This window comes from Helianthus annuus, chromosome 1 (genome assembly GCF_002127325.2).
Source record: "Helianthus annuus cultivar XRQ/B chromosome 1, HanXRQr2.0-SUNRISE, whole genome shotgun sequence".
NCBI classification, from domain to species: Eukaryota; Viridiplantae; Streptophyta; class Magnoliopsida; order Asterales; family Asteraceae; genus Helianthus; species Helianthus annuus.
In genome coordinates, this window is record NC_035433.2 from 4,547,264 (window position 1) to 4,558,985 (window position 11,722).

Consider the following 11,722-nt stretch of genomic DNA (forward strand, 5'->3'; position numbering starts at 1 on the left):
ATTCATGGCATATGTCAGATCGCTTTCAGGATGTAATGGGAACATCTTATTGTTGGTCATCTTAACAATACCAAGAAATTCATCATTTGAATCTTTGATAACGCATCTATCTCCCTTAAACGCAACTTCATATCCTTTCCCTATGAGTTGCCCTACGCTTAACAGGTTATGTTTCAACCCCTTTACATAAAATACATCTGGTATCTTCCTTTCTCTTCCTCTAATCGTAATAGATATATTTCCGCTGCCTCTCCCTAAACCCTAATACTTCCAACCGTTTATCATCTCCTGTTCTCACCTCCTTTTTTAAAGATTCATCGAGGTGAGAGAAGAGTTCTCGGTTACCACTCATGTGGTTACTGCAGCCACTGTCAAGATACCAACAGTCACTTTTGACTGTCTCCTCCATATTAAAAATCATGAACATAGTGTCATCATGTTCATCGACATCATCTTCTGTATGAATTAATGCATTATCCGCTCTTTCGCGTTCATCCTTTTGTTGGCAAAACTTGGCCGTATGTCCAAGTTTATGACAATTGAAGCATCTTATTGAATTCATATTGAAATTCTTGCCCTTATATTTGTTTCGTCCCCTTCCTGTGGAATCCTTCTTAAATGATTGTCTAGATCTATCTTGGCTTACATTCGTTACTTGAAACGCATGTTCAACGGGATTATCTTCGTATCTTTTCAATCTTAATTCATGTGATTGAAGTATCCCCATTAGTTCTTCGGTGGATACTTCTGCGAGATTTTTTGTTTCTTGGATGGTTATAACAACCGATTCATAATTCCTAGTCAAACTACGTAAGATTTTTTCTACAACCCTCCGTTCATCTAATTTTTCTTCATTCATCCGCAATTGATTTACTAAATGGATCGTTCTGTTGAAGTATTCCTCAACAGATTCTCCATCTTTCATGTTTAACGAATCAAATTCACATCGGAGGGATTGAAGTCTTACAGTTTTTACGCGTGTTTCTCCCCTGTATGATTTATGAAGAATAATCCATGCCTCTTTCGCCGAACTTGCCTGTGAAATCCTTTCAAATACTGTGTCGATTACTGATTGAAATATGATATGCAGGGCCCGTTTGTCCTTTTTAATTGACTCCCGGTATGCAGCGGATCTTTCTTCCGACGGATTCGGTCCAGTTCTTGATACCCTTCATCGACAACCGTCCACAATTCCTGTGATTCAAGCAATACTTTCATTTGAATGTGCCAATGATAATAATTCTGTCCATTCAGTTTGGGGATTTGTGTTTGTATTCCTTGCGTTTGATTCATGATCTTGAATTCGACGATGAATTAAAACAGATAACGTGAATAGATTTCTTGGATCGAATGTTGTGGCTCTCATACCACTTTGTTGGAAATCTTTCGAATAAGTAAACGAAATTCTGCAGATGGCCTAAACGATAATGTTCATAGAATGAATTGATAAATTACAGATTTGGTGATACAGATGTATATATACGTACATACATAGGGTTTTATAGTTGTTTTGTAACCGCCCTATGTTATAAATAATAAAAATAATAATAACTATATCTAGCTTATCTATTTTGTATACATATAATGCTGAACATATATGTATTCTTGTACGTCTAACAGTCACTAGATATTTACTTGTAGCAGGATAATCATCCTGATGTATGCCTGATTGCAAATATTGACATGTCCCTAACATTGACATGTCCAATTTCTGTTAACTATGGAAAACTGTTAAATTTGAGTTGTCAATACAAATCATTTTTTAGTTTAGAGTCACCGAGCTTAAAACTATGAGATCAAAATGTCACAATAACAGACTTTGCATGTTTGAACGAATTTAACCAAGTTGGTTATGCATTATAAAGAATCATACATTGATCACCGACTGAAAGCAATCACATTCCCAATCTTTTTACCTTCAGAATATATGCATTCGCTTAATTATTTATAAATTGATTAAAGGAATCTGTTTGAACCAATATTGACCAGCCCTTTTGCATTTTCATCAAGTCCTCAGGCCCATAGAATGTGGAAGACTAAAACCCACGGTCTACGATTTACCCACGTTGTTCAAACACCTTAACTTGCTTAATTGTAACAAGTACATTTGACCGAATTAATGCAATTTCAAGAAGAATATATGTGTTCAACTTGTTAGGGAAATCGGTATCTATCTTTCAAAAGATACCTTTGGTAGCTTTCAAGCATTTTTTCTTTTGATTTTCTTGTTCGAAGAAAAGGAGTTCGATGTTACTAGTTTTATATATAAATAGATGTAGCACGGAAACCTCAAACTTCAAGCAAATACCACTGCTTCTGCTTGGTTAGCGTTAAAATTCCTACGGTGTGATCACAATCTAATTTGGATTTTGATCAACTGAGATGGAGAAGATACAATCATTGACATCACACAATGGAGTTGTGATTTTCACAAAGAGCACATGTTGTTTGTGTTATGCTGTCACTGTTCTGTTCCAAGAACTTAGGGTCAACCCTATAGTTTATGAAATAGATCAAGATCCTGAAGGAAGGGAGATGGAGAAAGCTCTTCTTAAAAAAGGGTGTAGCTCACCTGTGCCAGCTGTATTCATAGGTGGCAAGCTTGTGGGCTCCACCAATGAGGTCATGTCCCTCCACCTAAGTGGCTCCCTCATTCCGCTGCTGAAACCCTATCAGTTACTTTCTTAAATCAATTCTAGTTAACACTGGTTATAGTGTTTGTGGGGACAATTTATCTGAAGAAATAAGGTTGGCTCAAGACATAAGAGCTGTAGTAATGATCTATTATCAAAATGGATTATGTATTATATTTATAGTATTTACATAGCATTTTATTAGCTTCAGCCTTCAGACTCTAGTGGTGGTAAGGAAGATTGGCATTCAAGACTATTATGATTATTATTAGTTTTTGATTACGAATGTAGTTTCATGAATCTGTTCACATGTGTTTGATGAAAACACATAGTATGTTTTATATGAATGGGATTATAAATTTATTAAGAGCCTGCAGTTGTAAATGTTATTTTTTCCTGCATATTTTCAAAGTTAAAACTAGAAATGATTCTGATCCCTCTAGAATCATTTGATGCGTATGAAATCCTGCTTTAGAATCATACAAAAAAGAAGTTCAAAAGGTAAGAAAGGTGCACTCAGGAGAGGTAGCTGTGAAATTCAACTTTTGACATTCCTGATTTTTTATTTGCCAAAAGAGTTAAGATATATGCTCCACTTTTGACAAGTGACCTCTTAGAAAGTTTTTATATAGGCAACAAATAGAACAAAACCGCAGTGAGCTCTTAAGGAGCAAATGGAGAATTTTCGTTGGTATAGGAGGCTGAGTATTCCAAATGGCATTAAATTCACTCAATATGTTATGATTACGATGGTGGGTAAACCTAGATCAATAATAAGTCCCAAGTGGTGCTATGACACCTAGGACGAATCCTGTATCATTCTATTCTGCCAAGAGGAGAAATATTGAGTGATAACTAATGTTTCGTCATCACCAACACGTTTTAGACTCGGTGACTATGCGTAAGACCACCCGTAGTGGGTTTTTTTTTTGGCGTTTTTCCCCAAAACAACGCCTCAAAACGCCCCTAGGCCACCCCCTGGGCTTTTTTTTCAAAAAAAAAAAAATGCTTTTGGCGTTCTTTTTTCCATGCGTTGCTTCAATGGTTTTGGCCAATCACCAGTTTCCACGTTGGGGTTTGTCCAATAATATTTTTTGATGGTTTTTTATTTAATTCTAGAGTAAACTTCCATTTTGCTCCCTGTGGTTTGATCACTTTAACGGTTTTGCCCAAACCTTTCAAAATAGCCATTTTACTCCCTGATCTACGAAGGCCTTCATGATTTTGCTCCCCACCCCTAAACGTCATCCATTTTAACAGTTCGGGTTTTAAACTGGAATTGTAAAGGGAGGGTTGGGAAAAGACATAATTGCCCCTCAGGTGTTTTGCACGTGACAGACTTTAACTGTTAAAGTGGATGACGTTTAGGGGCGGGGAGCAAAATCATGAAGGCCTTCATAGATCAGGGAGTAAAATGTCTATTTTGAAAGGTTTGGGGCAAAAGCGTTAAAGTGACCAAACCACAGGAGCAAAACGGAAGTTTATTCTTAATTCTATTACACCCCTTTTAACATAATACCCCACAATGTCCACATCCCCACTACACCCATTTTAGAAAAACGTCCCATAATGCCTTGCTGACTGGACTGCCACAAGGCGCAAAACGCACAAAGGTGGGGGCATTATTTGTGTCTTCCACTACGCATGGTCTAAGAGGAGAACTCCACATTTAATCATGTCTTGACCAATTCTTACTTTGATAATTTAATCGTGTCTTCCACTACGCATGGTCTTAGGGCAGGATACCACCAAATCCGGATGCATGATGATGGCATTCATAAGACTGCATTCAGACACACGAGGGTCTGTTTGAGTTTGTAGTAATGCCTTTCGGCCTTACTAATGCACCGGCAACCTTCCAAGCATTGATGAATTCCATTTTCAAGAAGTTTCTAAGCAAATTTGTGCTGGTTACGACGTATTAGTTTACAGTGATAGTTGGGAATCTCATATTGATCACCTTAGACAAGTGCTGCTGATTTTGAGAGATCAACAGTTATATGCCAAGAAATCTAAGTGCAATTTTGGGGGGTCTTCGGTGGAATACTTGGGTCATATAATTTCCAATAAAGGGGAGTCCACGGATCCCAAAAAAATAGCTGCTATTAAAGAATGGCCTGTTCCTACTGACGTCAAACAGCTAAGGGATTTTCTGGGCCTTACTGGATACTACAGGAGGTTTATCAAGTCTTATGGGATGATAGCAAAACCTTTGACAGACTTACTTAAAAAAGATGCTTTCAAATGGTCTGATCAAGCTACTGCAGCATTTGAACATCTAAAAGAGGCTCTTATGCCACCTCCTGTATTAAGCCTACCAGATATGTCTAAGGTTTTTACGGTGGAAACTGATGCTTCGGGTAAGGGTATAGGAGTTGTGTTGATGCAAGAGGGTCACCCTATTGCATTTATAAGTAAAGCACTGTCATCAAGACAACAAGCATTGTCTATCTATGAGAGGGAACTGTTAGCAATTATCTTTGCTATTTAACATTGGCATCATTATTTGGCAGCTGGGCATTTTATAATCAAGGCTGATCAGAAGAGTCTCAAGCATCTATTGGAACAGAAAATAACTACTCCGTTACAACAGGTGTGGCTGTCCAAGCTAATGGGGTATGACTTCGAAATACTCTATAAACAAGGAAATGATAATGGGGTAGCTGATGCCCTTTCAAGAGTGCATGCTCCTGCACTTTTAGCCATAACGGTCTGTTGATGCATATTTTGGTGTCTGTCACTTGTCTTTATGTAACGATGTATTTTGTACGGTCTTTTATGTTATCGAGTCTGTATTCGCCGTCGACCTTAGTTGGATATCCTCCTATCCTTCTATGTGTCCGACACATTTGTCTCAGTCGTTTTGTAAGGTTAAATGAACAATGCATGTTGCATGTTATGGGTTAATGCTTGTTTATGTGTTTATGATGTCTGCAGCCAAACAGATTTTGCAGCCCTCGATGAAACTCCCAAGTTTCTTCGAGCACATACATGACGAAACTCCCTTTGGTCATAAACTCAAGGTTTCGCCATGAACAGTGACGAAACTCCTAGAGTTTGTCAACTGTGATGTTTTGTCGGGCCCAATTCAAGTTTCGTCAAGCCCAGTTGATGTTTCGTCACTGTTGGGCCTGGGCTGCCTATATAAATACATCATAGTTTCAGTGTGAAACCATGAGAGCATACCCTGTCTGAAAGTTTAGTGTCAAACATTGTGTGTATCTGTTTGATCCTTGTTCTCATCTAATCAATTGACTGTGATTCATTGGTTACTTTGTGTTTGTTATCATTATCTATGTTTGGTTTGGCATTCTCACGGGGATTCCGCACTCGTGACCGTGTTGGTGATAAACAAGGATTTGGTTTCGTGTATCGATCCTTCAAGAATCGGGACCTACAAGTGGTATCAGAGCATTGGCTCTTATCCTTGTTTAAAACCAAACATAGTTGGGATTTCATCAAGTGTTGAAACTGGTTGTTTATGTTTTTCTGAAAACTGTTGTTCTTGAAGTTCATACTTTTCTGGAAAAATCTTCTTAAAAACTGTTAGATCTTGTTTGTTTGCTAAAAAGTTTTATCAAAAACCTTGTTAGTTTGCTTGTTCACGTGGTAAAACCGGGTTTTAGTGAAAGTTTTAAGCAATTTCGTGTGTTTCGGAAAATTCTTCAGCAGAAAATTCAAGTGTTCTTCAGTATTGTTCATATCTTCAAAGGACCTTCATATTGTTCTTGAGATATCTCTTGAATTTAAAATTAAAAGATAAAAGTTAAAATTGATTAAAATATTGAGACCATGCTTGGTTTGGTAAGTTAGGCATGTTGTAGGTTGAAATCGGGTGTTTTGTGTCAGTCAAAAGATAAGATTTACTTTTGAAAATCTCACAAACTTTCACCAACCATCTCTGAGACCTTATCTCGACGAAAGTTAAACAGCGACGAAACCCCATAGAGTTTCGCCAAAAGGAGCTTCGATGAAACCCCCTGTGTTTCGTCAAAGATACTTTAACGAAACCCTTAGAGTTTCGTCAAAGACACTTCGACGAAACTTCTTGAGTTTCGTGGGAAGAGTTTCATCGAGAAACTTGTTAATTTTTCACAGAAGGTTTATAAAAGTGTCATAACAGTTTGATTTGAGTACAGACCCAAGACCAGGTGAAGATCAGACTCGATGAGGAATGTTATGCCACCACGATCTATTAGTGAAAGTCAATGGGAATTGGTGACAAATCAGAATCAAAGTATTCAGAATCTTTTGTTAAGTGAGAGTGAAACGGGTAGTAACAACCGCCCGCCAAAGCTGAATCATATGAACGAATATCCATCTTGGAAAAATCATTTCCATACTGATGTTCTAGGGCAAAACACCGAATTATGGACGTGCTTCATTTCGCCATATAATACAGCTCTTGAAGAAGCGGGATCAAATGCAACAACCTTTATGAACATGCAAGAAACCGAGAAGAAGGCATATGATCTTGAGAAGAAGGCGTTTTCCATTCTCACACAAGCACTCCACAAAGACATCTATCATCAATTCGGTTATTATACTAGCACAAAAGACTTATGGGATGCCTTGGTAGCAAGAGGAGAAGGGAATGCGGCTACGAGAAAGACAAGGCATGATTTGTTGAAGAAGGAATTTGAATAATTTCAATTCATGGATAACAAAACACTAAATGATATGACAACTCCTTTTTATCATTTGATAAGTGACATGTATTCTTATGGTGTTCTTGCAACTCAACGGGAAATGGTTGCAAGGTTTGCTGATGCTTTACCCCCGAAGTGGAGTTCTTTCATTGAGCTGTTGAAGCATACGGGTACTTTAGATACTCTGAGTATCTATGAATTCATTCAGAAACTAGAGCACAAGAATGATGAAGAAATCCGGAAAGCTAAACGGATTCTAATTCCTCAAAATACTGATGTGTACCTCGCATGTTTTAGTCGTTCAATCTGATGAAGGGTGTAATTGGTCTGTACAGTTTGGAGATGGTGATCAAGAAGGAGGAGGAACCGCATGCTATGCAAAGATCATCAATGACATCAAGCATGTTCACAAAGAAGAATTCTCTGACAGTGATGATAGTTCTGGTTATAGCGGGAGTTCGAATGAAGAAAGCTCGAATTCGGGAGGTTATAATTCTGAATCTGATGTGAAGGAAGAAGTGAATTCTGATGTTGATGATCTACAGAATGAAGCTGAGGAGTTAAAGTGTCAGAAATCTATTCTGATCACGAAAGCTGTTGTTGCATCAAAGGAAATGGAGAAATTCTTCTCTGAGGATGGATTTTTTTCTTATGAGATTGCCTTTATGGCAAATGTCTCAGCCTCGACGAGTCAGGTAAAATCCGAGATTCCTACTCCTAGTGTATGTAACATGTGTGCAGATTTGAAAGAGGAATCCGAAAAGGTTCATAGTCATAATTAAAGTTGGTTATTGAGCTGTCTAAGTGCAGAGGCAAATATGGCTTTAGCTCGAAATGAAAAGGATTTCAAAGATGTAACTGAAACTTTAAAGAAAAGTGTGTAGGTCCCTCGGAGGATGAGGTTAAACCTTATCCTTGTTATGTTTAACACACTAGCAAGTGCGGAATCCAAGCTAGAGTGCAAACCGGTAGTTTATATGAGAACACAAGCTACAAAGAGAAAGGTAGACACACGAGATATCAAAGTTTTCTCTTGTATTTCAGTGGACACGGTTACAGCCCTTGACCAAACTGAAAATACGCTCTCTACAAGACTGAGTTCACTCACACACTCACTTGCACTTCTTTTGAAGTGAACACATTACATGAGTATATATATACCCATGACAGATCGTCTGGTCGAAGGATCAGATAGGCTGATCGAAGGATCAGATAGACTGATCGAAAGATCATCTATCGGTCTGAAACCTATCGAAGGATCCATATATATACCTCGAAGGATGATATCCTTCGAGGTCCATCAACATCCATCGAAGGCTTATCCTTCAAGCTCATCGAAGGATCTAAACAATCCTTCGATGACTCATCCTTCGACAATTCATCCTTCAACACAAACATATTACAATCAGGTTTTAACTGTTTGGCCAAGTCAAACCAGGAGGATGGTTGACTTGGTCAAACTTACAAGACTAACAAAAGACATCGTTTTATATCGTGACAAAATACAGACAAAGTACAGACACAAGTGCACCAACAAACTCCCCCTTGGCTGTAGCTTTGTCTCGATCTTCGTGTCTTCAAGTCTCTGACGTCCTTTCAAGTCTTCAATGTCGGAAGATCTTCAAAGTCTTCACGTCTTGAAAGCAGAAAGTGTATCAACAAACTCCCCGTTTTCATGTAGGAAGTGTGTTGACAAACTCCCCCTTAACATAAGCTCCCCTTTGAGTTATGCTCGTGAAAGACTTGATCCTTATAGCTTGAGATCCTTGTGGTGTTGATGATGGTCAGCGGCAACTCGATCATTTTCATCTTTTGAGGGCCTTCACGTCGTGTCTTCATTCCGAAGCTTGTCATCGACCATGTTCTCCTTGCCTTTAGAATCTGCACATGCAAGAACTCTAAACGCGTAATGAGAACAACTGCTTGAAATATAGTTTATATAAACAAATGACACACGAATGACCATGTCACAATCAAACACCGTCCGACAGTTTGAAAGTTTAATAAATTTGTCAGTTTTAGTTTCTAACTTTCAAAACTTGCAAATTTCGACCGTTTATGAAGATTTAGTCAATTCGGTTTTCGTTCAGGTTTCAGGCAACGAAGACTCGAGTTCCAACATCGTACGATCGAAAATAAAATAAAAATAAAATCTTTTTGGCTTTTATAAAGTTTATATTAAAACACTCCTAAAATCTTTTTGGTATTTTTGAATTTTTCAAATGTAAAGACTGAAAGCAGTAAATAAATATATACAGACATCCTTTTTGCGAGTTTCGAGGGTAAGAGAATCATATCAGTGTACGGTCATGCCAAAACGCTCTTGTTGTTCAGTTAGTTAACATTAAGATAAGCATCCTATAACAATTATCGGTATTGTTGTCCACTTAAGCTCAACTTATCAGATGTAATCATGGCGAGGGGATACGTTAAGGTATGATTTATACTTACCGACCGGTGTTCATCCACATCACGACACATTCCCGTATCAAGGTATGCACGAGGGTTCATCTTACCGGTGAGTATACCGATTATCATCTGTTTGACCGTATATGATGTGAGATTCTCACTTTTTTTGATTTGAAAACAAGCCCTATGTGATATAATCACTTATTGATGAGGAACTTGATTTTCATATGCATGAGGGCACAGGAGCAAGTTCGTGAACAGGTCAGTACTTTCGTACAGTAGAGAGACGAACTTGACTCCCGGATAAATGTGATATATTATAACTTATTTTGATATGGACATGTGATTGTTGATCACTTATTGAGGTCGAATGCAGTATGTACACGTATGTATAGTATCATGGAAGATCTAGACTTGCGTCCCCGTTATTTTTCGGTAAAAGATACAACCATGATACCCAGATGATAAGCAGCATAAAGACCGAATATCTCAGAACCTCGGCAATCTCTCAAACGAAATTTCGGTACTAAGACCATATGCCAATGAATGGTTCCCACCTGGTCTTCAGTCGGTTTAAGATTTATATCACCCTGCACACTTTAAAATGATTGTGAGCCTACCGATACATCTTATATAGAGCTGCTTATCGTTTTTTATTTAAGGTTTAAAGAGGTTAGGATAGACCACTGATGTACTATCATTTTCTCTTTTGCTCGCCAGGAAACTCATTTTTGTTTTTCTATTGTTTTTGTGTTTTTAAATTTTTCGATGTTTTTGGATTTTCAAATTTTGATTTACTCCCCCTAAAATCAATAAACTAAGATAAATTTAAAAGACACAAAGATATTTACAAAAATGATTTTCCGATGTTGGTTTTACTCTTGCTTGACCTTAATGCCGTTTACCAATAATAAAAAGTCAAATCTTGATTTGTCAAATGCTTTGGTAAAAAGGTCGGCACGTTGGTCATCGGTGTGGACCTTAACAACATCGATTAGCCTTTTCTCAAAGCAATCATGTATGAAATGATATTTGATTTCGATGTGTTTAGTCTTTGAGTGCTGCACAGGATTTCTAGTGATCTGTAATGCAGCAGAATTATCAACGTAAATAGGAGTAGTTAGGAATTCAAAACCGTAGTCGCGTAATTGTTGTTGGATCCAAAGAACTTGGGAGCAACAACTTGAGGCAGCAATGTATTCAGCTTCGCATGTTGATGTAGCGACGCACGTCTGCTTCTTGCACTGCCATGTGACTAGGCGATTTCCTAAAAACTGACATCCAGCCGTTGTGGATTTGCCATCGATTTTGCATCCGCCAAAATCAGCATCACTGAAAGCGACCAATTCAAAGTTATTATCCCTAGGGTACCATAGACCGGCGTCAGGGTAACCCTTCAAATAACGAAAAATCCTTTTGACAGCTGCAAGATGTGAGGCCTTCGGGTTGACTTGATATCTGGCAAGCAGACACGTTGGGTACATTATGTCTGGTCTTGATGCTGTGAGGTACATAAGAGATCTGATCATTGCGCGGTAGTATGAGGGGTTAACAGCTTCACCCTTCAAGTCTGGAGTAATTCCGTGATTTTGTGGCAGTGGGGTACCGATGGGCGTTGCATCAGACATCTGGAACCGGCTCAAGATGTCACCAACATATTTAGTCTGATGGATGAATATCCCAGACTCAGTTTGTTGCACTTGTAGGCCCAAGAAGAAGATCATTTCCCCCATAGCACTCATCTCGAATTTATCCTGCATAATGCGCTCGAAATTCCTACACAAGACATCATTAGTAGAACCAAAAATAATGTCATCAACGTATACCTGTACCAGAAGAAGATCTCCATCTTGTTCTTTGATGAAAAGAGTACAGTCAATAAGACCTCTTCGAAAACCGTTCTCCAGCAGATAGTTAGATAAGGTTGCATACCAAGCTCGCGGTGCTTGATGTAAACCATAGAGAGCTTTGTTGAGCAACCAAACCCGATCGGGATGGATAGGATCTTCAAAACCTGGAGGCTGTTCGACG

The 11,722-nt window shown here is 38.3% G+C and overlaps 3 protein-coding genes across 3 annotated transcripts; 2 read left to right on the forward strand and 1 right to left on the reverse strand.

Moving 5' to 3' along the window:
• Positions 1-220: 220 nt before the first annotated feature.
• LOC110904399 lies at positions 221-925 on the reverse strand. The gene has a single exon (XM_022152468.1). It carries the CDS (start codon positions 923-925, stop codon positions 221-223), a length of 705 nt encoding a protein of 234 aa, XP_022008160.1.
• A 1,339-nt stretch (positions 926-2,264) lies between these two features.
• Positions 2,265-3,000, forward strand: LOC110934656 (glutaredoxin-C13). Its single transcript, XM_022177543.2, has one exon. The coding sequence runs from the start codon at positions 2,383-2,385 to the stop codon at positions 2,686-2,688; it is 306 nt and encodes a 101-aa protein (XP_022033235.1). The 5' UTR covers positions 2,265-2,382; the 3' UTR covers positions 2,689-3,000.
• A 1,359-nt stretch (positions 3,001-4,359) lies between these two features.
• On the forward strand, positions 4,360-5,124 carry LOC110895906 (uncharacterized mitochondrial protein AtMg00860-like). The gene is made up of 2 exons (XM_022145710.1): positions 4,360-4,436; positions 4,572-5,124. The coding sequence occupies exons 1-2, from the start codon at positions 4,360-4,362 to the stop codon at positions 5,122-5,124; spliced, it is 630 nt and encodes a 209-aa protein (XP_022001402.1).
• The last annotated feature ends 6,598 nt before the right edge of the window (positions 5,125-11,722 follow it).